This window comes from Lynx rufus, unplaced genomic scaffold (assembly GCF_022079265.1).
Source record: "Lynx rufus isolate CCGP_SWC_20201006 ecotype Redwood Valley unplaced genomic scaffold, mLynRuf1.p SCAF_8, whole genome shotgun sequence".
NCBI classification, from domain to species: domain Eukaryota; kingdom Metazoa; phylum Chordata; class Mammalia; order Carnivora; family Felidae; genus Lynx; species Lynx rufus.
In genome coordinates, this window is record NW_025814896.1 from 50455205 (window position 1) to 50482669 (window position 27465).

Sequence of the window (27465 nt, forward strand, 5' to 3'; positions counted from 1 at the left end):
GTTTATTTATTTTTGGGACAGAGAGAGACAGAGCATGAATGGGGGAGGGGCAGAGAGAGAGGGAGACACAGAACCGGAAACAGGCTCCAGGCTCTGAGCCATCAGCCCAGAGCCCGACGCGGGGCTCGAACTCACGGACCGCGAGATCGTGACCTGGCTGAAGTCGGACGCTTAACCGACTGCGCCACCCAGGTGCCCCACAACACTATGAAACTTGAAGTTAACCACAAAAAAAAAAAAATTTGGAAAGACCACAAATACATTGACCTTAAAGAACATCCTACTAAAGAATGAATGGGTTAAAAGGAAATTAAAGATGAAATAAAAAAAGTACATGGAAGCAAATGAAAATGAACACATGACAGTTCAAATGAAACCTTTGGGATACAGCAAAGGCATTCCTAAAATGGAAGTATATTGCAATACAGGCTTACCTCAAGAGGCAAGAAAGGTCTCAAATAAACAACCTAATCTTGTACCTAAAGGAGCTAGAAAAGGAACAAATAAAGCCTAAAGCCAGAAGAAAAAGGGAAATAATGAAGACTAGAGCAGAAATACATGATACAGAAACAAAAAATCCCAGTAGGATAGATCAACAAAACTAAGAGCTAGTTCTTCAAAAGAATTAATGAAATTGATAACCCCCTAGCCAGACTGATCAAAAAGAAAAGAGAAAGGACCCAAATAGATAACATGAAGAATGAAAAAGGAGAGATCACAACGAACACTACAGAAATACAACAATTAGGGGAGCCTGGGTGGCTCATTGGTTAAGCAGCCGACTTCAGCTCAGGTTATGATCTCGTGGTTTGTGGGTTCAAGCCCCGCGTTGGGCTCTGTGCCAACAGCTCAGAGCCTGGAGCCTGCTTTGGATTCTGTGTCTCCCTCTCTTTCTCTGCCCCTCCCCCACTCAAGCTCTGTCTCTGTCTGTCTCAAAAATAAATAAACCGTAACAAAATTTTTTTAAAGAAATACAACAGTTATGAGAATACTATGAAAAATTACATGCCGACAAACTAAGTAATCTGGAAAAAATGGACAAATTATTAGAAACTCACAAACTACCAAAACTGAAACAGGGAGAAATAGAAAAATTTGAACAGACCCATCACCAGCAAAGAAATTCAATCAGTTATCAAAAATCTCCCAACAGGGGTGCCTGGGTGGCTCAGTTGGTTAAGTGTCTGACTCTTGATTTCCGCTCAGGCCATGATCTCAGAGTTCGTGAGTTCAAGCCCAAGGGCTCTGCACTGACAGCAGAGCCTGCTTGAGATTCTCTCTCTATCTCTATCTCTGCCCCCCCCCAAAATAAATAAATAAAGTCAACTCAAAGAAAAAAAGAAGAAGAAGAAGAAGAAGAAGGTGCACCTGGGTGGCTCAATTGGTTAAGTGTCCGACTCTTGATTTCAGCTCAGGTCATGAATTCATGGATCATAGTATCGAGCCCCATGTCAGGCTCTGTACTGACAGCGAGGTCTGCTTGAGATTCTCTCTCTCCCTCTCTCTCTGCCCCTGCCCTGCTCATACATGCAACACCTTTATCTCATTCTCTTCTCTCAAAATAGATAAACTTTAAAAAAAAAAAAGGAGAGTTAATACCTATTCTCACATTATTTCAAAAAAACAGAAATACAAGGAAACTTTCCAAATTCATTCTATGAAACCATAATTATCTTGATTCCAAAACCAGAAAAAGACCCCACTAAAAAGAAGAATTACAGGCCAATATCCTTGATGAACATGGATATAAAAATTCTCAACAAGATACTAGCAAATTGAATTCAAAAGTATATTAAAAGAATTATTCACCTATTCCCCATGATCAAGTGGGATTTATTCCTGGGCTGCAGGGTTGGTTCAATATTTGCAAAACAATCAATGTGATACACCACATTTAATAAAGGAAAGGATAAGAATCATATGATCCTGTAAATACCTGCAGAAAAAGCATTTGACAAAATACAGCATCCTTTCTTGATAAAAACCCTCAACAAAGTAGGGATAGATGGAACATACCGCAACATTATAAAGGCCATATATGAAAGACCCACAGCTAATATCATCCTCAATGGAGAAAACTGCGAGCTTTTCCCCTACAGTCAGGAACAAGACAAGGATGTCCACTCTCACCATTACTATTTACCATAGTACTGGAAGTCTTAGTCTCAGCAATAAGACAACAACAACAACAAAAGAAAAAAAAAAAAGAAAAGAAAAGAAAAGAAAAAAAGAAAGAAAGAAAGAAAGAAAGAAAGAAAGAAAGAAAGAAAGAAAATAAAAGGCATCCAAATCAGCAAGAAAGAAGTCAAACTTTCACTATCTGCAGATGACATGATACTTCATGTAGAAAACCTGAAAAACTCCACCAAAAAATTGCTACATGAATTCATACATTAATACATGAATTCAGCAAAGTTACAGGAGATAAAATCAATGTACAGAAATTGGTTGCATTTCTACACACCAATAACAAAGCAGCAGAAAAAGAAATCAAGGAATCGATCCCATTTGCAAATGCATCAAAAACAATTAGATACCAGGAATAAACCTAACTAAAGAAGTAAAAGATCAATACTCTGAAAACTACAGAACACTTATGAAAGAAACTGAAGAGGATACAAAGAAATGGAAAAGCATTTCATGCTTGTGCATTGGAATAACACTGTTAAAATGTCTACACTACCCAAAGCAATCTACACATTTAATGCAATCCCTATCAAAATACCACCACCATTTTTCACAGAGCTAGAACAAAACAATCCTAAAATTTGTATGGAACCACAAAAGACCCCGAATAGCCAAAGCAATTCTGAAAAAGAAAAATATAACTGGAGGCATCACAATTCCAGATTTCAAGCTATATTACAAAGCTATAGTCATCCAGACAGTATGGTACTGGCATAAAAACAAACATGCAGATCAGTGGAAAAGGATAGAGAACCCAGAAACAAACCTGCAACTATATGATCAACTCATCTTCAACAAAGCAGGAGGTAATATCCAATGGAAAAAAGACAGTCTCTTGGGACAGAAACTGTTCCCAACAGAACGAATGCTGATGGGAAAACTGGACAGCAACATGCAGAAGAATGAAACTGGACCATTTTCTTCTACCGGACAGAAAAATAAATGCAAAATGGATGAAAGACCTAAATATGAGATAGGAAACCATCAAAATCCTAGAGGAGAACACAGGCAACAACCTATTTGACCTAGGCCATAGCAGCTTCTTCCTAGACATGTCTCTAGAGGCAAACATGAACTATTAGGACCTCATCAAGATAAAAAGCTTCTGCACAGTGAAGGAAACAATCAACAAAACTAAAAGGCAACCGACAGAATGGGGAAAGATATTTGCAAATGACATATCAGATAAAGAGTTAGTATCCAAAACCTATAAGGAACTTATCAAACTCAACACCCAAAAAACAAATAACCTAGTTAAGAAATGGGCATAAGATATGAATAGACACGTTCCAAAGGAGACATCCAGATGGCTAACAGATACATGAAAAGATGCTCAACATCACTCATTATCAGGAAAATACAAATCAAAACCACCAGGAGATAGCACCTCACGCCTGTCAGAATAGCTAAAATTAACACAAGAAAAAACAGGTGTTGGTGAGGATGAGTAGAATGAGGAACCTTCTTGCACTAATGGTGGGAATGCAAACTGGGGCAGCCACTCGGGAGAGCAGTATGGAAGTTCCTCAAGAAACTAAAAATAGAACTACCCTATGATCCAGCAATTTCACTTATAAGTATTTACCCAAAGAACACAAAAATACAGATTTGAAGGGCTCCACATAGCCTATGTTTGTTTATAGCAGCTTTATCAACAATAGCCAGACTATGGAGAGAGCCCAAATGTCCATCAACTAATGAATAAACATGATGATAATGATGGTGATGATGATGATGGTGGTGTGTGTGTGTGTGTGTGTGTGTGTGTGTGTGTGTGTGTGTGGTGGAATATTACTCAGCCATCAAAAAGAATGGAATCTTGCCATATGCAATGATTTGGATGGAGCCAGAATGTACTATGCTAAGTGAAATAACTCAAACAGAAAGACAAATACCGTATGATTCCACCCATATGTAGAATTTAAGAAACAAACAGATGAACATATAGGAAGGTGGGGGGAAGAGAAGAGACTGAAACAAACTACAAGAGACTCTTAATGGTAGAGCACAAACTATGGGTTGACAGAGGGAGGTGGGTGGGAGATGGGCTAGATGGGTATGAGGAGGACACTTATGATGAGCACTGGGTGTTGTGTATAAGTGATAGATCACTGAATTCTACTCCTGAAACCAATATTGCATTGTATGTAAACTAAAATTTAAATAGAAAAAAAAAAGGAAAAAAAGCACTATAAAATATCTATCAAAGGTAAAAATAAATACTTTGTGATCTATTCTGGAAAACTATAAAACAATGGTAAAGAATGAACTACATGGCAATAACAACAACCTGAATCTCACAAACGTAATGAAAAGAAGCCAGACATATTGCATGATTCCATTTACATTAAATTCAAAAGCAGGAAAAATTACTCTGTGGTGTTAAAAGTTAAGACAGAGGACAGTAGAAAGGAAAAAATAAATAGGACAACATATGAGGGGGTAGTCAGTAATATTCTATTCTTTTTACTGGGATGGTGGTTATACATGTATGTTAACTCTGTGACAATTCATTATTATCTGTGCACTTTTGTTATGTAATGTTATACTTCAAGTTCAGTTAAGAGGAAAATGTTAAATGCTGGTCTGAATCCTGGCATGGCAAGTACCTGCTTTGTGGTGAATTCCCTCTTGGTGTGACAGGGCTTGAAGAAACACACTCCCCAAAAGAGTAAATAAAGTAAATGGCCTAAATAAGAAATGAGAAGCCCCAGAAAGCAATTAGGAAAACAAAAGAAACCCACAAACTTTCCCCAAAGCCACTTCTACTCCCCTTCCCCAAGACAATCTCTAAAATTATACATCCAGCAGCTATGGGTCCTTTACATCCCCCAGAGTGTTTTACCTTCAGAACAGGACATGTAAGCCCCAATAACTTCATGCTGGACAAACACACTCACACCTAATTCAGCCTAAATTTGCTTCTTAAAAACACTACAGAGTAGGACACTATCCAATTAAGTGGGATAAAAGACATTTAACAAATCATGTAAAATCAAATCAGAAGCTGGTCTAGTTGGAAGAGCATGTGACTCCTGATCTTGGGGTTGTAGAGTTCATGCCCCACCTTGAGTCCCCACCTTGAGTGTAGAGATTACTCAAAAACGAACAAACTTTAAATCAAATCAAACCATATTTTAGCAGCAATCTTCATGGAGAAATAAAAAGAATAAAAATGACTGACTTGGAAATACTCTAAACTCAACAGAATGCTCTGGGCTTGTCCTTAAGCTTCCAAAAAGCTCTTCAGGAAACTGTAATAGTTGGGGATATTAAGAAGCCTGCACGTGAGGAACAGTGTATTTGGGGATCACATCTATCAGTCCAGTCAGGCTGTTCTATCAAAATACCACAGACTGGGTAGCTTATAAACAACAAAAAACTTCTGACTTACAGTCCTGCAGGGTGGCAAGTCCAAGACCAAGGCACCAGCAGGGTCAGGTGTTGGTGAGGGCCCACTTGCTTGTTCATAGGCTGGCGCCTTCTTGCTGTGTCCTCACGTGGTGGAAGGAACATGGGAGCTCTCTGGGGCCTCTTTCACATGGGCACTAATTCCATTCATGGGCTCCACCCTCATGACCTAAGCACCTCCCAAAGGCCCCACTTCCTAATACCATCAAACATGGGAGTTAGGATTTCAACATATGAATTTGGGGAGGATACAAACATTCAGGCCACAGTAGTACCTTCCAAGCTCAACTTTAGAACTTCCCAGAGATTCTAGATAATTTCTTAAGCCATCACCATAATGTGAATTTGACTATTTTTATTAAAAAAAAACAAAAACAAAACTTACAACATAAAGTGGCCAAGATATTACTATGGACTGAATGTTTGTATCCCCCCCAAATTTATATATTAAAGCCTTAACCACCAGTGTGACGTATTTGGAGATGGGGCTTCTAAGAAAGTAATTAAGGTAAAATGGGCTCATACGGGTGAAGCACTGATCTGACAGGATTAATGTCCTTAAAACAGACACCAGAGAGCTTGCTCTCTCCCTACAAGCATGGAAAGACAAGCCATGTGAGCACAGGGCAACAAGGAAGCTATCTGCATCCCAAGGGGAGAGGTCTCACTAGAAACCAATCCTACTGACACCTTGATCTCAGACTTCCAGTCTCCAAAACAGTGAGAAAATAAACTTGTTTGTAGTCTGTAGTACTTTGTTATGGCAGCCCAAGCAGAACTGTACAGATTTAATAGTTTTTTAAGAATGTATTTCATCTTTTATGTATGGAAGAGAATGAAGTCAAAGATTTTATTAAGAAGGATTTATGCAACAAACATTTCCTAAGCTCCTTCTATATGTCAGGTTCTAGATGCTGCTCTCTTGAAACCAGTATTTTAGTAGCAGGATTTTGCTGCCAAGATTCCAAGGCAGAAATAAATGTAAATGAGGAGAGTGCTGAAATGCAATTTGACTTAACAAGGGCCTGGGGCACAGATGGCATTGCCAGCAGAGGGAGCATCCAGCCATGTTGGGGCAGGGGACCTGGTTGGGATAACACAGATGTGGACCGTGTGGTCTCATCCAGAGACATCCAGTCTGTGCTACAGGTGAGAGAGACTGGTTGGGCATGAAAATATAGCCAATCAAGAGAAAACCTGACTTGTCAACTGGTAAGATGCTTGACTTAATCCAGGTGAATCATCATTTTAAGAAATCCAAGAAGATATACACAGGAAAACCACCAGATAAGCAGAAACTGCTAACAGTAACGGATATCTGCAAAAATAAGACAAAGTTGTATTCACAAGTATTTGGGGCTTTTTCTTTCACATGGAGCCTGTTTTTGAAATGTGTGCCTTTTACATATACCTGCCATGATGGGACTGAGTTCCAGAAACGGGTGAAGTGTTGAACACTGCTGGGCCAGTGTCTTCTGCAGAGGCCTACACTGGAGCCGGCTGGGGTGGCAATCTGTTAGCACCACACACACCTTCGCATTATCTGTGATAGAAAGAACTTCATATAATACCACCATACCAAAATGTCAATTGTCTACCTCATGAATTGGAGGGACAATGCAGATGACATGGAGGACAAAGGCTCCCCAGTGACCCCAGCCCTGGCAGAGCACTGATTTCTTCTTAAATTTCTGGTAGTCTTCATAATCTGACAAGGGCCAACACTGCTAGAGTTTTGAACTCATTGCTACATTTGTCACAAGCATTTTTTTTAAAGATTCAAATTTATTAGCAAATGCTTTATAATCAGAATGAAAGCTATTCACTAATCTGCCTGGGTATAAAACTAATAACAAAAAAGTTAATAGCCTTTATTCCTATAGTCAGATAATAATCAGTTAATATAATGAAGAAAAAATCTATTTATGTTATAATAAATACACAAAAATAATCTAAAGAAATGTATTAGATCTGGACCTGGAGAGAAACAATTATCAGAAAAATCCAGAGTTGATATAGGTTAGTCAGAGTATAAAGGAGAACTGGGTCCCAACTGATCCATTAAAAATATACGAACCTGAATGCCCACCTCAGCACTCATTAGAAGGAGTGACAAGCAGGGCATCACTGGGCTGAGGATGAAACCCCTGAGTGCTCTCAGAAGACAGATAATGCAGATCAAGTTTATCCTCATTACTCATTTACCTTAGACTATTCCCAATAATGTAAGCCCCTAAGTATATACATAATCATGGGTAAAACAAGAAAAATAACACATTAAAAGAAACAAAAGTCTGATCCTAAAGTCTATGGGCTTAGAACAGACACATGAAATAAAGAGAATAAGTAGAAGAAAAGAAAAGCCATTTACAGGAACCCAGGTACTACTTTGCATCAAACAACTATGTTACTTTGGAGAAAATGAAATTTGATGAAATCTATTTTCCTCATCTTTATAATAATTTTCACATTTGTGATACTTTATGAATGATGTCATTTTGTCTGATGTATAATTATATATTCTTTATCATAAAATAAAATTGTCTTTTGTTTCATTATTACATTAAAACATAATTTTCCTCAATAGTTACAAACAGAGAGGGAGGAAGGCAAACCATAAGAGAGTCTTAAATACAGAGAACTAACTGAGGGTTGATGCGGAGAGGGAGGTGGAGAGTGGGGAAATGGGTGGTAGGTATTGAGGAGGGCACTTGTTTGGATGAGCACTGAGTGTTGTATGTAAGCGATGAATCACGGGAATCTATCCCCCAAACCAAGAGCACACTGTATTTAGCCAACTTGACACAAATTATATTTAAAAAAATAATAATAATCTTCCTCAAAAAAAAAAAAAAGAAATCTGTAAGACCTGCATCAGTAAATTCCTGAAAGACAAACACAAAAGACTTTAACAAATGGAAAGACACACCATGTTATTGCATAAGGAGGCTGACTATTTAGTATCTAGTCTCCTTCATCTACACATTTAATGTTTACCCAATAAAAATACCAATGGGGGTATTTTGGGGATATAAACAAGTTAATTCTGAGGTTCATATAAACAAGCAGAATAGCCAGGATATTTCTGAAAAGGAAGAAGAGTAAGAGAGGACTAGCCTTATGAAATATTAAAACAGTTATAAAGCTGTACTAATTTAAACAAGGTAACACTAGTGAAAGTCTAGAGAAAAAAAGTCACTGAACAAAAATAGAACAGAAAATGCCTAAAAAATAGTTCAAAATATACACAGCATATCTAGCATATGATAAAAGTGATATTGTATATCAAAGGACAAAACAATTTATCAAGAAAGTGCTGTCAAAAAAACTGATTAGCTGTATATAAGAAAATAAATTTAGATACTTATCTCATTCTTTTTAGCAAAGTAAATTCCAGAAGAACCAGAAATTTAAACCAAGAAAAACTCAATCTGTAAAAGAACTAGAATAAAATATAAATTCTGCATCATTCTTATAAGAGTGGGAAGTTTGACTACATGAAAGTTAAAATTTCTAAGAGGCAAAGAATGAAGTCAAAAGAGGAGCGCCTGGGTAGCTCAGTCGGTTAAGCATGCAACTCTTGATTTCACAACTCACGGTTATGAGATACAGCTCCATGTTGGGCTCTGTGTGCAGCCTGCTTGGGATTCTCTCTCCACTCTCCCTCTACCCCTCCCCCTGATCACATGCATACGTTCTCTCTCTCAAAATAAATACACATTTAAAATTAAAAAGAATAAAGTCAGGGGGCGCCTGGGTGGCGCAGTCGGTTAAGCGTCCGATTTCAACCAGGTCACGATCTCGCGGTCCGTGAGTTCGAGCCCCGCGTCAGGCTCTGGGCTGATGGCTCAGAGCCTGGAGCCTGTTTCCGATTCTGTGTCTCCCTCTCTCTCTGCCCCTCCCCCGTTCATGCTTTGTCTCTCTCTGTCCCAAAAATAAATAAACGTTGAAAAAAAAAAAAAATTAAAAAAAAAAAAAAAAAAAGAAAAGGAAAAATAAAAAGAATAAAGTCAGAAGATAAATGGCAAACTAAAACAATTCTAATGCAAACAACAGACAAAAGGCTAATTTTCTTGGAGCCTAGGTGGGGTTCAGTGCATTGGGCTCCACACTAACAGTTGGGGGCCTACCTGGGATTCTCTCCCACTCTCTGCCCCTCCCCTGCTCACTCGCACAGGCTCTCTGTCTCTCAAAATAAATAAACTTAAAAAAAAAAGGGCTAATTTACTAAATAAAGAGCTCCTAAAATCAATAATGAACAAGATTTATACCCTAAGTAACCTAGCAAAGGATCTAGATTACTTACAAATACAACAAACAGTTAGGAGATACTTAACAATATTTACCAAAAGAGACAAGGAGACATGACTTTTCACTTATCAGATTGTATATTACTTTGTATATTACCACAGACTAAGTGCCTTAAGACAAATGAAATTTAGGGACACCTGGGTTGCTCAGTCAGTTAAGCGGCCGACTTCAGCTCAGGTCATGATCTCACGGTTTGTGGGTTCGAGCCCCGTGTCGGGCTTTGTGCTGACAGCTCAGAGCCTGGAGCCTGTTTTGGATTCTGTGTCTCCCTCTCTCTCTGCCCTTCCCCAGCTCACACTCTGTCTCTGTCTCTCCCAAATAAAACAAAAAAACATTAAAAAAAATAAAACATAAATGAAATTTATTTTCCCACAGTTCTGGAGGCTGGACATCCAAGCTCAAGATAACAGCAGGGTTGGTTCCTTCTAAGGACTCTCTCTTTGGGGCTTGCAGATAGCCTTCTTCTCCCTGTATTCTAATATGGTCTTCCCTCTATGTGTGTCTGTGTCCTTAACTCCTTTTCTTGTAAGGACACTAGTCATAGTGTCTTAAGAGCCCAATACATGACCTTATTTTAACTTCATTAGTTCAGTGGGGCTTCAACATATGAATTGGCACACTGTTGAAAATAGAACTCTAGGCTGTGCTGATGGAAATATAAACTGGGGCAGCCTCTACAGACAGCAGTTTATCAGTATAAAATTTAACATATATTTCATCAAAGAAGACACATGAATGGACAAAAAGCACATGAAAAGATGCTCAAGATCTTTAGTCATTACGGACATGAAAATGAAAATTACACTGAGATATAATAACCACTTTCTACCCACCAGAATGCCTACACTCACAAAGACAGAAAATAAGCACTGGAGAGGATGTGCAGAAATTGGATCCCTCATACATTGCTAAGAGGTATCTAAAATTGAGCAGCTACTTTGGAAGATCATTTGGCAATCCTGCAGAAGGTTACACATAGAGTTACTATACGACTCAGCAATTCTACTCCTAGATACATACACAAGAGAAAATGAAAACATACATCTAGACAAAAACTTGCACATGAATGTTCACAGCAGCATTATTCCTAAGAGCAAACTGATGGAACTAACCCAAGTGTTGAATCATCAACTGATGGATGGTAAACAAAACAAAGTACACCCACCAGCAGAATTCATCACCAGTCAAAAAGAATGAAGTCCTGATACATGCTACAACATAGATGAACCTCAAAATCATTATGCTAAGTGAAAAAGCCAGATCCAAAAGACCACAGATTATATGACTCATTCAGATAAAATGTCCAGAATAAGCAATTCTATAGGGACAGAAAGAAGACTAGTCTAGGCCTATAGGACATAAGGAGTGGGTATGAGGAGAATGGGGAATTACTGCTAGAGACACAGGGATTATTTTTGGGGTGATGTAAATGTTTGAAAATTTGATTATGACAATAATTGTGCAATCCCATAAAGAATACACTTTAAATGAGTGAACCTTACGGAATTCTCTAACAATAAAGCTGTTGAAAATTTAAAATAACAGGCAAATATCTCATAAAATATACAGAACCAAAAAGGAAATGCTAATATTCTTATTTTGTAAAGAGTGTTTACAAACCACTACATTTTAAAAACAGGCAAAGGATGACAAGTTATTTTAAAAAGAATACAAGTTACGGGGCACCTGGGTGGCTCAGTCGGTTAAGCGTCTGACCAGCTCAGGTGATGATCTCACTGTTGTGAGTTCAAGCCCTGCATTGGGCTCTGTGCTGACAGCTCAGAGCCTGGAGCCTGCTTTTGATTCTGTGTCTCCCTCTCTCTCTGCCCCTTCCCTGCTTGAGATCTGTCTCTCTCTCTCTCTCTGCCTCAAAAATAAAGAAACATTAAAAACAATTTTTTTTCCATATATGAAATTTATTGTCAAATTGGTTTCCATACAACACCCAGTGCTCATCCCAAAAGGTGCCCTCCTCAATACCCATCACCGACCCTCCCCTCCCTCCCACCCCCCATCAACCCTCAGTTTGTTCTCAGTTTTTAAAGTTTCTTATGCTTTGGATCTCTCCCACTCTAACATCTTTTTTTTTTTTTCCTTCCCCTCCCCCATGGGTTTCTATTAAGTTTCTCAGAATCCACATAAGAGTGAAAACATATGGTATCTGTCTTTCTCTCTAAGACTTATTTCACTTAGCATAACACTCTCCAGTTCCATCCACGTTGCTACAAAAGGCCATATTTCGTTCTTTCTCGTTGCCACGTAGTACTCCATTGTGTATATAAACCACAATTTCTTTATCCATTCATCAGTTGATGGACATTTAGGTTCTTTCCACAATTTGGCTATTGTTGAGAGTGCTGCTATAAACATTGGGGTACAAGTGCCCCTAAGCATCAGTACTCCTGTATCCCTTGCGTAAATTCCTAGCAGTGCTATTGCTGGGTCATAGGGTAGGTCTATTTTTAATTTTCTGAGGAACCTCCACACTGTTTTCCAGAGTGGCTGCACCAATTTGCATTCCCACCAACAGTGCAAGAGGGTTCCCGTTTGTCCACATCCTCTCCAGCATCTATAGTCTCCTGATTTGTTCATTTTGGCCACTCTGACTGGTGTGAGGTGGTATCTGAGCGTGGTTTTGATTTGTATTTCCCTGATAAGGAGCGACGTTGAGCATCTTTTCATGCGCCTGTTGGCCATCGGATGTCTTCTTTAGAGGAGTGTCTCCTCATGTTTTCAGCCCATTTCTTCACTGGGTTGTTTTTCGGGTGTGGAGTTTCGTGAGCTCTTTATAGATTTTGGATACTAGCCCTTTGTCTGATATGTCACTTGCAAATATCTTTTCCCATTCTGTTGGTTGCCTTTTAGTTTTGTTAGTTGTTTCCTTTGCTGTGCAGAAGCTTTTTATCTTCATAAGGTCCCAATAGTTCATTTTTGCTTTTAATTCCCTTGCCTTTGGGGATGTGTCGAGTAAGAGATTGCTACGGCTGAGGTCAGAGAGGTCTTTTCCTGCTTTCTCCTCTAGGGTTTTGATGGTTTCCGGTCTCACATTCAGGTCCTTTATCCATTTTGAGTTTATTTTTGTGAATGGTGTGAGAAAGCGGTCTAGTTTCAACCTTCTGCATGTTGCTGTCCAGTTCTCCCAGCACCATTTGCTAAAGAGACTGTCTTTTTTCCATTGGATGTTCTTTCCTGCTTTGTCAAAGATGAGTTGGCCATACGTTTGTGGGTCTAGTTCTGGGGTTTCTATTCTATTCCATTGGTCTATGTGTCTGTTTTTGTGCCAATACCATGCTGTCTTGATGATTACAGCTTTGTAGTAGAGGCTAAAGTCTGGGATTGTGATGCCTCCTGCTTTGGTCTTGTTCTTCAAAATTACTTTGGCTATTCGGGGCCTTTGGTGGTTCCATATGAATTTGAGGATTGCTTGTTCTAGTTTCGAGAAGAATGCTGGTATAATTTTGATTGGGATTGCACTGAATGTGTAGACAGCTTTGGGTAGTATTGACATTTTGACAATATTTATTCCTCCAATCCATGAGCAGGGAATGTCTTTCCATTTCTTTATATCTTTTTCAATTTCCTTCATAAGCTTTCTATAGTTTTCAGCATACAGATCCTTTACATCTTTGGTTAGATTTATTCCTAGGTATTTTATGCTTCTTGGTGCAATTGTGAATGGGATCAGTTTATTTGTCTTTCTGTTGCTTCATTGTTAGTGTATAAGAATGCAACTGATTTCTGTACATTGATTTTGTATCCTGCAACTTTGCTGAATTCATGTATCAGTTCTAGCAGACTATTGGTGGAGTCTATCGGATTTTCCATGTATAGTATCATGTCATCTGCAAAAGTGAAAGCTTGACTTCATCTTTGCCAATTTTGATGCCTTTGATTTCCTTTTGTTGTCTGATTGCTGATGCTAGCACTTCCAACACTATGTTAAACAACAGCGGTGAGAGTGGGCATCCCTGTCGTGTTCCTGATCTCAGGGAAAAAAGCTGTCAGTTTTTCCCCAATGAGGATGATATTAGCTGTGGGCTTTTCATAAATGGCTTTTATGATCTTTAAGTATGTTCCTTCTATCCGACTTTCTCAAGGGTTTTTATTAAGAAAGGTTGCTGAATTTTGTCAAAGGCCTTTTCTGCATCGATTGACAGGATCATATGGCTCTTATCTTTTCTTTTACTAATGTGATGTATCACGTTGATTGATTTGCGAATGTTGAACCAGCCCTGCATCCCAGGAATGAATCCCACTTGATCATGGTGAATAATTCTTTTCATATGCTGTTGAATTCGATTTGCTACTATCTTACTGAGAATTTTTGCATCCATATTCATCAGGGACATTGGCCTGTAGTTCTCTTTTTTTACTGGGTCTCTGTCCGGTTTAGGAATCAAAGTAATACTGGCTTCATAGAATGAGTCTGGAAGTTTTCCTTCCCTTTCTATTTCTTGGAATAGCTTGAGAAGGATAGGTATTATCTCTGCTTTAAACGTCTGGTAGAACTCCCCTGGGAAGCCATCTGGTCCTGGACTCTTATTTGTTGGGAGATTTTTGATGACTGATTCAATTTCTTCGCTGGTTATGGGTCTGTTCAAGCTTTCTATTTCCTCCTGATTGAGTTTTGGAAGAGTGTGGGTGTTTAGGAATTTGTCCATTTCTTCCAGGTTGTCCAATTTGTTGGCATATAATTTTTCATAGTATTCCCTGATAATTGTTTGTATCTCTGAGGGATTGGTTGTAATAATTCCATTTTCATTCATGATTTTATCTATTTGGGTCATCTCCCTTTTCTTTTTGAGAAGCCTGGCTAGAGGTTTGTCAATTTTGTTTTTTTATTTTCAAAAAAGCAACTCTTGGGTTCGTTGATCTGCTCTACAGTTTTTTTAGATTCTATATTGTTTATTTCTGCTCTGATCTTTATTATTTCTCTTCTTCTGCTGGGTTTAGGCTGCCTTTGCTGTTCTGCTTCTAGTTCCTTTAGGTGTGCTGTTAGATTCTGTATTTTGGGATTTTTCTTGTTTCTTGAGATAGGCCTGGATTGCAATGTATTTTCCTCTCAGGACTGCCTTCGCTGCATCCCAAAGTGTTTGGATTGTTGTATTTTCCTTTTCATTTGTTTCCATATATTTTTTAATTTCTTCTCTAATTGCCTGGTTGACCCACTCATTCTTTAGTAGGGTGTTCTTTAACCTCCATGCTTTTGGAGGTTTTCCAGACTTTTTCCTGTGGTTGATTTCAAGCTTCATGGCATTGTGGTCTGAAAGTATGCATAGTATAATTTCAATTCTTGTATACTTATGAAGGGCTGTTTTGTGCCCCAGTATGTGATCTATCTTGGAGAATGTTCCATGTGCACTCGAGAAGAAAGTATATTCTGTTGCTTTGGGATGCAGAGTTCTAAATATATCTGTCAAGTCCATGTGGCCCAATGTATCATTCAGGGCCCTTGTTTCTTTATTACCGTGTGTCTAGATGATCTATCCATTTCTGTAAGTGGAGTGTTAAAGTCCCCTGCAATTACCACATTCTTATCAATAAGGTTGTTTATGTTTATGAGTAATTATTTTATATATTTGGGGGCTCCCGTATTCAGCGGATAGACATTTATAACTGTTGGCTCTTCCTGATGGATAGACCCTGTAATGATTATATAATGCCCTTCTTCATCTCTTGTTACAGGCTTTAATTTAAAGTCTAGTTTGTCTGATATAAGTATGGCTACTCCAGCTTTCTTTTGGCTTCCAGTAGCATGATAAATAGTTCTTCATCCCCTCACTCTCAATCTAAAGGTGTCCTCAGGTCTAAAATGAATCTCTTGTAGACAGCAAATAGATGGGTCTTGTTTTTTTTATCCATTCTGATACCCTATGTCTTTGGGTGGGTGCATTTAGTCCATTTACATTCAGTGTTATAGAAAGATATGGGTTTAGAGTCATTGTGATGTCTGTATATTTTATGCTTGTAGCAATGTCTCTGGTACTTTGTCTCACAGGATTCCCTTTAGGATCTCTTGTAGAGCTGGTTTAGTGGTGACGAATTCCTTCAGTTTTTGTTTGTTTGGGAAAACCTTTATCTCTCTTTCTATTCTAAATGACAGACTTGCTGGATAAAGGATTCTCGGCTGCATATTTTACTGTTCATCACATTGAAGATCTCCTGCCATGCCTTTCTGGCCTGCCAAGTTTCAAAAGAGAGGTCAGTCATGAGTCTTATAGGTCTCCCTTTATATGTTAGGGCATGTTTATCCCTTGCTGCTTTCAGAATTTTCTCTTATCCTTGTATTTTGCCAGTTTCACTGTCGTGCAGAAGATCGATTCAAGTTACGTCTGAAGGGAGTTCTCTGTGCCTCTTGGATTTCAATGCCTTTTTCCTTCCCCGGTTCAGGGAAGTTCTCAGCTATTATTTCTTCAAGTACCCCTTCAGCACCTTTCCCTCTCTCTTCCTCCTCTGGGATACCAATTATGCGTATATTATTTCTTTTTAGTGTATCACTTAGTTCTCTAATTTTCCCCTCATACTCCTGGATTTTTTTATCTCTCTTTTTCTCAGCTTCCTCTCTTTCCATAATTTTATCTTCTAGTTCACCTATTCTCTCCTCTGCCTCTTCAATCCAAGCCGTGGTCATTTCCATTTTATTTTGCATGTCGTTTAAAGCGTTTTTCAGCTCCTCCTGACTGTTCCTTAGTCCCTTGATCTCTGTAGCAAGAGATTCTCTGCTGTCCTCTATACTGTTTTCAAGCCCAGTGGTTAATTTTATGACTATTATTCTAAATTCACTTTCTGTTATATTATTTAAATCCTTTTTGATCAGTTCATTAGCTGTTGTTATTTCCTGGAGATTCTTTTGAGGGGAATTCTTCCGTTTGGTCATTTTGTATATTCCCTGGAGTGGTGTGGACCTGCAGGGCACTTCCCCTGTGCTGTGGTGTATAACTGGAGTTGGTGGGTGGGGCCGCAGTCAGACCTGATGTCTGCCCCCAGCCTACCGCTGGGGCCACAGTCAGACTGGTGTGTGCCTTCTCTTCCCCTCTCCTAGGGGTGGGATTCACTGTGGGGTGGCGGGGCCCATGTGGGCTACTTGCACACTGCCAGGCTTGTGGTGCTGGGGATCTGGCATATTAGCTGGGGTGGGTAGGCAAGGTGCACAGGGGCAGGAGGGGTAGGCTTAGCTCGCTTCTCCTTAGGTGATCCACTTCAGGAGGGGCCCTGTGGCAGCGGGAGGGAGTCAGACCCACTGCCGGAGGGGTGGCTCCGCAGAAGCACAGCGTTGGGTGTTAAGCAAGTTCCCTGGCAGGAACTGGTTCCCTTTGGGATTTTGGCTGGGGGATGGGCGAGGGAGATGGCGCTGGTGAGCGCCTTTGTTCCCCGCCAACTGAGCTCTGTCGTCCCGGGGCTCAGCAACTCTCCCTCCCTTTGTCCTCCAGCCTTCCCGCTTTCCGAGCAGAGCTGTTAACTTATGACCTCCCAGATGCTAAGTCCCGCTTGCTGTCGGAACACACTCCAACCAGCCCCTCCACTTTTGCAAGCCAGACTTGGGGGCTCTGCTTGGCCGGCGGGCCGCCCCTCCGACCCGGCTCCCTCCCACCAGTCCGTGGAGCGCGCACCGCCTCACCGCCCTTCCTACCCTCTTCCATGGGCCTCTCATCTGCGCTTGGCTCCGGAGACTCCATTCTGCTAATCCTCTGGCGGTTTTCTGGGTTATTTAGGCAGGTGTAGGAGGAATCTAAGTGATCAGCAGGATGCGCAGTGAGCCCAGCGTCCTCCTATGCCGCCACCTTCCCAAAATCCCCTAAAAAAACTTTTTAGATACAAGTAATAAACATCCTTAAAATGTCTATACTACCCAAAGCAATCCACACATTTAATGCAATTTCTATCAAAAATTTTCACAGACCATTTTTCACAGAGCAAGAACAATCATAAAATTTGTATGGAACCACAAAAGACTCTGAATATCCAAAGCAATCCTGAAAAATAAAAACAAACTGAAAGCATCAAGATTCCAGATTTCAAGCTATATTACAAAGCTGTAGTCATCAAGATAGTATGATACTGGCACAAAAACAGACATACATCAATGGAACAAAACAGAAAGCCCAGAAATGAACCCACAACTATATGGTCAACTCATCTTCGGCAAAACAGGAAAGAATATCTAATGGAAAAAAGACAGTCTCTTTAACAAATGGTGTTGGGAAACTGTATGGCGACATGCAAAAGAATGAACCTGGGCTACTTTCTTACACCAGACACAAAAAATAAACTCAAAATGGATGAAAGACCTAGATGTGAGACAGGAAACCAGCAAAGTCTTAGAGAAGAACACAGGCAGCAACCTCTTTGACCTCGGACAGAGCAACTTCTTGTGAGACATGTCGCCAGAGGCTAGGGAAACAAAAGCAAAAATGAACTACTGAGATCTCATCAAGATAAAAAGCTTCTGCACAGTGAAGGAAACCATCAACAGAACTCAAAGGCATGGGAACAGGAGAAGATATTTGCAAATGACATACCTGAAAAAGGTATCCAAAATCTATAAAGAACTTATCAAACTCAACACCCAAAAAACAAATAACCTAAAGAAATGGGCAGAAGATATGAATAGACACTTTTCCAAAGAAGATGTCCAGATGGCTAATAGACACATGAAAAGATGCTCAACATCACTCATCATCAGGGAAATGCATATCAAAACCATGAGGAGATAGCAACACACATCTGTCAGAATGGCTAAAATGAACAACACAAGAAACGATAGGTATTGGTGAAGATGCGGAGAAAGGGGAACCTTCTTGCACTATTGGTGAGAATGTAAACTGGTACAGCCACTCTGGAGAACAGTATAGAGGTTCCTCAAGAAACTAAAAATAGAACTACCCTAAGATCCAGCAATATCACTATAAGGTATGTACCCAAAGGATACAAAAATACAGATTTGAAGGGGTATATTCACCCTAATATTTATAGCAGCATTATCAACAATAGCCAGACTATGGAGACAGACCAAATGTCCACTGACTAATGAATGCATAAAGAAGATACGGTGTGTGTGATGGAATATTACTCAGCCATCAAAAAAAGAATGAAATCTTGGGGTGCCTGGGTGGCTCAGTCAGTTAAGTGTCACGTCATGATTTCACAGCTCATGAGTTTGAGCCCCACATCAGGCTCTGTGCTGACAGCTCAGAGGCTGAAGGCTGCTTCAGATTCTGTTTCTCCGTCTCTCTCTGCCCCTTCCCTGCTCTCTCTCTCTCTCTCTCTCTCTCAAAAATAAACGTTACCAAAAAAAATTTTTTACAAGAATGAAATCTTGCCATTTGCAACGATGTGGATGGAGCTAGAGTATATCATGCTAAGCGAAATAAGTCAGAGAAAGACAAAAACCATATGATTTCACTCATATATGGAATTTAACAAACAAAACAGATGAACATATGGGAAAAGGGGAAAAGAGAGAGAGAGGGAAACAAACCATAAGAGTCTTAAAGAGAGAGAACAAATTGAATGTTGATGGAGGGAGGTGGGTGGGGGATAGGCTAGGTGGGTGATGGGTACTTAAGGATGGTACTTGTGTGATGAGCTTTGGGTGTTGTATGTAAGTGATGAATCACTAAATTCTACTCCTGAAGCCAATATTGTACTGTATGTTAACAATTAGAATTTGAATAAAAATTTGAGAACAAAAAGAAAAAACAAAACAAAACAAAACAAAATAAAATAAAATGGATACAAGTACCCAAAACAGGAAAATAATGCTCATCACTAATAATCAGTGTTACTTCCCTATGATGTCCTCATTGACCCCTTGGAGCAAAAATCTGCTCCTTGTTCTGTGATCCCATAGCACTGCATACACCACTGTGATGGAAAACTACATGTTTATGCATCTCTCTCCCTGGTCTGTGTACCCTTCTCAGGGAAAGCAAGAACCATATCTTGTTCATTTGTACACTTTCAGTTCAGCTGCCAAACCCTGTGTTTTGCAAATATCCATGAACACATGTTTGCAAACTCCTTTTACATTCTTAAACTGAAAAGTGATGTAAGGTTTTAAGAGGGTGCTTTAAACAGTCATCAATATTTCCATGTGATCGCAGCCTCTCCTTTTTTTAAAAAATATTTTTTAATGTTTATTCATTTTAGAGAGAGAGAGAGGGAGAGAGATGGAGTATAAGCAGGTGAGGGGCAGAGAGAGGGAGACAAAGAATCCAAAGCAGGCTCCAAGCTGTCAGCATAAAGCCTGATGTGGGCTCGAATCATGAGATCACGACCTGAGCCAAAGTCGGACACTTAGCCGACTGAGCTACCCAGGCGCCTTTTCACTTAAAGTTTTCACCAGTCTTGGATTCCATCTTGACTCAAATTGTCTCCTTTCTGCCAACCTCCATAGAGAGAGGGAGGTGGGGAAAAACCTGTGAGTGATTCTTTGATAAGTGTCCCTCTATATTTCAGAAGACTTCTAAGGGTGGAAGTACACCTGCCCCTGGCCTCCCCTGCTGGGTTCCTCTCTCTGACAGGAGCAACTCTCAAGGGTACACTGGCACTATTTCCATCTGGATCCACTCCTGAAACAGAAACACCCTTCTCTTTTCCCACAGCATTCCTACTTCCTCTCTTCTTAGCTCCTGGCTGACTCTGCCTGCCCCAACCTGGGAGCCGGTTGCCCATATAGCTTTCCTCCTTCTCGTGAGACAAACATCTCAATCCTCCTTTGGGATCACATCCCACCCAGCTAGAGGGCACCTGACCTTGCATGGCCATAGTGCACCCCACAAGCAGGGTATGCTCAGGGACAGCCTTGAGATTCATGCCAGCCCAGAGTGACTTGGACTCAGGAGTTTTGCTACAACTTCTGGGATGGCCAGGCTGGTAGGTCTTGTCATGAAGCAGCTGTGTGGCCTCAGTCAAGGTACTTAAGGTCTCTGGGCCTGGGTTTTCTGAGATCCCAAACAAGGAGGCCAAACTTCATGGCCAAAGGCACCTGCATGCTCTGAAATTCTGGTTCTCTTAGGCTTATTAGCACAATGCGTTCTGGGATCCACTTACCATTGAGTTTCAGAAGAGTCTGGAGAGTGAGGTCATGGGGATGCCAGGCAGTCTGGTTCTAGATGCAACACCACTGGAGGTGATGATCACCCCAAGTCTGCGGGACCATGGTTGATACCAGACATCTAGGAACACATCTTCCACATCCAGAATCAGGCTTTGCCACAGACACTGCCTGTCTGTCTATCTCTGGCCTTGATCAGCTTGTGCCTGTCTCTAACTAGATTCTCAATCAATGTCTGCAGAGTCACACTTTCTCTCTCCTGCTCCTGCTTGTTGCTGGGAAAACATTTTTCTTTTACAACCACACAAAGATTGGCAGAAACTCATGCACCATTAGAAGCAAATTAATCACGTAACCAGAGGTACTGGAGCATAGTGTGTGGTGGCTAAAGAGGCCCCATCTTAAATGTCATTGGGAAAAACCCACTAATTCTTTGGAGCTCCACAATAGACATTTCCATTCAACTCAGTTTGTGTCATTCTTTCCAAACACACTGATTTATTTTTAAATTTGTCTACATAGGAAAAGTCAAAATTTAGGTCAAATTCAGAACTCAAAGATAATATTTACAAGGTTATATACCTCAGCTTGTGATACACTCACCATATGCAAATATACTTCTGAAAAAGGAAAAATTTTTAGAGCCAAAGATTGCAATAAAGTGGGTTACAAACGAATTGAAGCTTACAGAACAGTGAAAAAGAACATATAAAACATTCAATATAAACCTAGCTGCATTCTTGTCTCTCTTCCAAATCCTTTGGCTCACATCACATTTACTTAAAGAAAAAAGGAAACTGTCCCTAACAGGTATAGAAAAGCAAATGTAGGAAGCTATCTCCCTCAAGCCTTTTCTCCTTTCCTCTACTCATGTTAAAAATCTACTGAAAGAGGGGCGCTTGGGTGGCCCAGCCGGTTAAGCAAGTGATTTTTGATTTCAGCTCAGGTTATGATCTCATGGGTCCTGAGACAGAGCCCCACATTGGGCTTGTGTTGACGGCACAGAGCCTGCTTGGGACTCTCTTTCTCCTCTCTTTCTGCCCTGCCACACTCATGTCCCTGCGCTCACATCCCCGTTCATGCTCTCTTTCTCAAAATAAACAAATAAAAAAGAAAGTCTACTGAGAGGTGCCTACATGGCTTAGTCAGTTAAGCACCTGACTCTTGCTCTCGGCTCAGGTCATGATCTTATGGTTTGTGGGATCGGCCCCTGCATTGGGCTCTGCACTGACAACGCATAGCCTACTTGGAATTCTCTCTCTCTCCCTCCCTCTCTCTCTGCCCCTCCACTGCTCATGCCCTCTCTCTCTCTTTCAAGTAAATAAATTTTAAAAATCTACTGAAAGAAATATGATACATAAGCCTCTGGGTCTAACAAGCCAACTGTACCTTTATCCTATCAATCAAACACTGAGGTGGATTCCACAGCTTTTGTTCCAAGCCAGACTGGCACAATACAGACATATTGTTCCCACCATCTTCTGTGAGAATTATGGAGTGGCTATGAGGACATTATGTTTGGCAGACGCCTTCAGATTGGAGTAAACTCAGCCAGGTCTAGAAAAAACCCCTAGGGAGGCTGGGCAGCTCTTATTATGGGTAAGATGCCTCCCTAGAAAGATCCATACTCCAGGCTCTGCCCAGGAGAGAGAAGCCAGAGAGGGAAGAAGCTGATTATAAGAAAAGAAAGGAGACACAGAAGAGGAGTTCAGATGAGTTATCAGGTCTGTTCTCAAAGCTTTGATGACAGATTTGGGGAGGGCCCATCTTATCACCATGCCATTCTGGTACGCTATTCACACAAAAGAACACAGTAATGAGTGACTTAACCTCTAAAGAGAGCCCACCCTGAACCAGCCACTTTCCCTACATAGCCTCATAGTAGTCCCATGCCAACTCATCCTCTCATGTCTGCAGGTGAGGACAAGGGCCTGGGGGATCTTGCTCATGGGCCTTCCCATCCCAGACCCTGCACTCTTTCCACTACCGCACTATGCCCAAAAGTTACTTCCCATCCTTGTTTTATACAAGAATCCTAACCAGCCTCAGAAGCATTCTGGGAAAAGAAGCATGTGATCTAAGGTAAAGGTTGGAGAAATGGTATTTTAAACAGAGCTGCACACAGAAACAGCTGTTGGTATTCCAACTTCTCCTAGCATCTGTGGCCCTAACCAATGGCTTGTTTCTGGAAAGACATTTTCTGATCTCCCTTACTGTTAAAGATAATTTTGAGGAAAAGAATCATCATTCCCATAGCAAAAATATTTTTCTCTGATGTTTAACCGAGGTACAAATTGGCCTAAAATAAATACAGCTAGGTTATGTCACAAGCAAAAGTCCACATAAAAATCTCATTCTTTTAAAGAAAAATACACAGTATTGTACCCCTGATTATGTCAGCCTGGATGGAGAGATTATCCTTCATCCATGTCTTTCCCCACAGGAAAGACAATGAAGAAGGAAAGAAGACCACAGTGTGACATCACACACAGGCAAAGGTATGGGACTCTGAAAGAATGACCAATGTCACTACCACTCAGGGAGCAGGACGATATTCTATACTTACTCCCTCAAGGAAGAAAGGACAGAGTGGAACAAGACAGAGAGATTTTCCCTGGTGTTCTGCAGTTCACACCTAGCTCCCATAAAGCAACCCAAAACTACAAATAATGTAAGAGTAAAACCTCCAACCTAAGCAGTAAAGGTGGAACCTGGAAGCAGGTATAGGGTGGGGCAACGTGAAAGACCATCTGCAGGGAGGTCTGAGTGAGAATTCACTCTTTGACACAGAGTTCAGGGAAGGGTAGGAGCCCATCAGAAGCGTGTCCAAGCAGTGAGTTGTGTCCAGGTAGCATGCAGGAGAGGTGGGCTCAGGAGAGTACTGGGCTCAAGAAGGAGGGCTGTGTGCCAGGGACCCCACATAAATTAAAGCCCCAAAAGAGAAACAAAAGATGACCATCTGGCTGTTTCCAGGGTGGACAGAATACACCCATGCCTCAGTAACATGTAATCCTCTGGGAAGTTAAGACCCAACAGGGTGACCTCTGAACAGATTAAGATGAAATTTCTGCCACCTACCAGAATATGGGCTCATGAAAGATACCATGGTGTATCACAGACAAAAATAACATTCTTTGTACACCTGAATTTAAGGTTTGCAGTTACAAAACATGAGGTCAATTCCTCAGCATCATGGGAGGGGCACACATGAGGGAGAGCATGAAGGTATACTCATAACCCTCTAGGTGGCATGTGGGGGAGGAGGTGTTCTTCCTCATTTACAAGTAGACTCAATGGCATGCAGTATTAAAGTTTCAGGTCACAATAGTGCTAAACTTTAAAATGCTAAGTACTCAAGCAACCCTATTGTGCTCTGTGGGTAAGAAACCACATGAAATTTGAAGATGTATATTTTTTTAATATTTATTTATTTATGAGAGAATGCATGCACGTGCACAAGAATGAGCAGGGGATGGGCAGAGAGATAAAAGGAGAGAATCCCAAGCAGGCTCTGCACTGTCAGTACAGAGCCCCACTCGGGGCTCAATCTCACAAACTGTGAGATCATGACTTGAGCCAAAACCAAGAGTCAGAACCTTAAACGACTGAGCCACGTAGGTGCCCATGAAGTTGTATATTATCTTTTTGAACCTCAGAGGACTTACTAAAAATCCATAACTTGGGGTATTTTGATAACTTTGGAAAATCCTCAGCCAAGGTCACTCCAAATATTGCTCCTGCCCGAGTGTCTCTTATGTCCTTCCAAGGCTCCAATTACAGGACTCTTAGATCTCCTCATGGCATCTCTATGCCTCTAAGACTCTACTCTTTTCCAAATTTTCCCTCATTTTTTCTCTCCATGCTTCATTCTGGAAGTTTTCTGCCAGTACCTAATATTTCCTTCATTTGTAACCATTCTACTGTTAGCTATCTCCACTGAGTTACTATTACTATATTTTTAAATTTCTAGAATATGTTCATAAGTTACTATTCACTGTTTTACATTTTAATTATTTTGTTTTTTAATTTTTTAAAGTTAATTTACTTTGGAGACACAGAGAGAGAGAGACTGGGGTAGGGGCAGAGAGAGAAGGAGACAGGCAATCTGAAGCAGGCTCCAGCCTCCAAGCTGTCAGCACAGAGCCTGACTCAGGGCTTGAACTCATGAACTGCAAAATAATGACCTGAGCCAAAGTCAGATGCTTAACTGACTGAGCTACCCTGGAGGCCCTTTTTATTTTTTAATCTGTAATTTATTGTCAAATTGGTTTTCATACAATACCCAGTGCTTATCCCAACAGATGACCTCCTGAATACACATCAACCGCTCCCTCCCACCCCCCATCAACCCTCAGTTTGTTCTCAGTTTTCAAGAGTCTCTTATGTTTTGGCTCCCTCCATCTCTAACCTTTCTTTTTTTTTTCCCTTCCACTCCCCTATGGTCTTCTGTTAAGTTTCTCAGGATCCACATAAGAGTGAAAACATATGGTATCTGACTTTCTCTGTATGGCTTATTTCACTTAGCATAACACTCTCCAGTTCCATCCATGTTGCTACAAAAGGCCAGATTTCATTCTTTCTCATTGCCACATAGTATTCCATTGTGTATATAAACCACAATTTCTTTATCCATTTATCAGTTGATGGACATTTAGGCTCTTTCCATAATTTGGCTATTGTTGAGAGTGCTGCTATAAACATTGGGGTACAAGTGCCCCTATGCATCAGTACTCCTGTATCCCTAGGGTAAATTCCTAGCAGTGCTATTTCTAGGTCATAGGGTAGATCTAGTTTTAATCTTTTGAGGAACCTCCACACTGTTTTCCAGAGCGGCTTCACCAGTTTGCATTCCCACCAATAATGCAAAAGGGTTCCCGTTTCTGCACATCCTCACCAGCATCTATAGTCTCCTGATTTGTTCACTTTAGCCACCCTAACTGGCGTGAGGTGGTATCTGAGTATGATTTTGATTTCTATTTCCCTGATGGGGAGTGACATGGAGCATCTTTTCAAGTGCCTATTGGCCATCTAGATGTCTTCTTTACAACAGTGTCTATTCATGTCTTCTGCCCATTTCTTCACTGGATTATTGTGGAGTTTGGTGAGCTCTTTATAGATTTGGATACTAGCCCTTTGTCCGATATGTCATTTACAAATATCTCTTCCCATTCCATTGGTTGCCTTTTAGTTTTGTTGATTGTTTCCTTTGCAGTGCAGAAGCTTTTTATCTTCATGATGTCCCAATAGTTCATTTTTGCTTTTAATTCCCTTGCCTTTGGAGATGTGTCAAGTAAGAAATTGCTGCAGCTGAGGTCAGAGGGGTTTTTTCCTGTGTTCTCCTCTAGGGTTTGATGGTTTCCTGTCTCACATTCAGGTCCTTTATCCATTTTGAGTTTATTTTTGTGAATGGTGTAGGAAAGTGGTTTAGTTTCATCCTTCTGCATGTCGCTGGCCAGTTCTACCAGCACCATTAGTTAAAGAGACTGTCTATTTTCCATTGAATATTCTTTCCTGCTTCATCAAAGATTAGTTGGCCATATATCTGTGGGTCCAATTCTGGGGCCTGTATTCTATTCCACTGGTCTATGTGTCTGTTTTTGTGCCAATACCATGCTGTCTTGATGATTACAGCTTTGGAGTAGAGGCTAAAGGGTTGTGATGCCTCCCACTTTGGTCTTCTTCAAAATTACTTTGGGTATTAGGGGTCTTTTGTGGTTCCATACAAATTTTAGGATTTCTTGGGGCGCCTGGGTGGCGCAGTCGGTTAAGCGTCCGACTTCAGCCAGGTCACGATCTCGCGGTCCGTGAGTTCGAGCCCCGCGTCAGGCTCTGGGCTGATGGCTCAGAGCCTGGAGCCTGTTTCCGATTCTGTGTCTCCCTCTCTCTCTGCCCCTCCCCCGTTCATGCTCTGTCTCTCTCTGTCCCAAAAATAAATAAACGTTGAAAAAAAAATTTTTTTAATTTTAGGATTTCTTGTTCTAGCTTTGAGAAGAATGCTGGTGCAATTTTGATTGGGATTGCATTGAATGTGTAGATAGCTTTGGGTAGTATTGACATTTTGACAATATTTGTTCTTCTTATCCAGGAGCATGGAATGTTTTTCCATTTCTTTGTATCTTTTTCAATTTCCTTCATAAGCTTTCTACAGTTTCTATCATACAGATCTTTTACATCTTTGGTTAGGTTTATTCCCAGGTACTTTATGCTTCTTGGTGCAATTGTGAATGGGATCAGTTTCTCTATTTGTCTTTCTGTTGCTTCATTATTGGTGTTTAAAAATGCAACTGATTTCTGTACATTGATTTTGTATCCTGAGACTTTGCTGAATTCATGTATCAGTTCTAGCAGACTTTTGGCCGAGTCTGTTGGGTTTTCCATGTAGAGTATCATGTCATCTGCAACACGTTAAGGTTTTACTTCCTCTTTGCCAATTTTGATGGCTTTGCTTTCATTTTGTTGTCTGATTGTTGATGCTAGGCCTTCCAACACTATGTTAAACA

The 27465-nt window shown here is 40.5% G+C and overlaps 1 protein-coding gene across 1 annotated transcript in view; it reads right to left on the minus strand.

Moving 5' to 3' along the window:
* Window positions 1-27465, minus strand: part of NINL (ninein like) — a 175163-nt gene that overhangs the window by 117852 nt on the left and 29846 nt on the right. The window contains exon 2 of the mRNA XM_047068429.1: window positions 7010-7141. Coding sequence (XP_046924385.1) covers window positions 7010-7141 — 132 coding nt within the window. The remainder of the gene's footprint in view (window positions 1-7009; window positions 7142-27465) is intronic.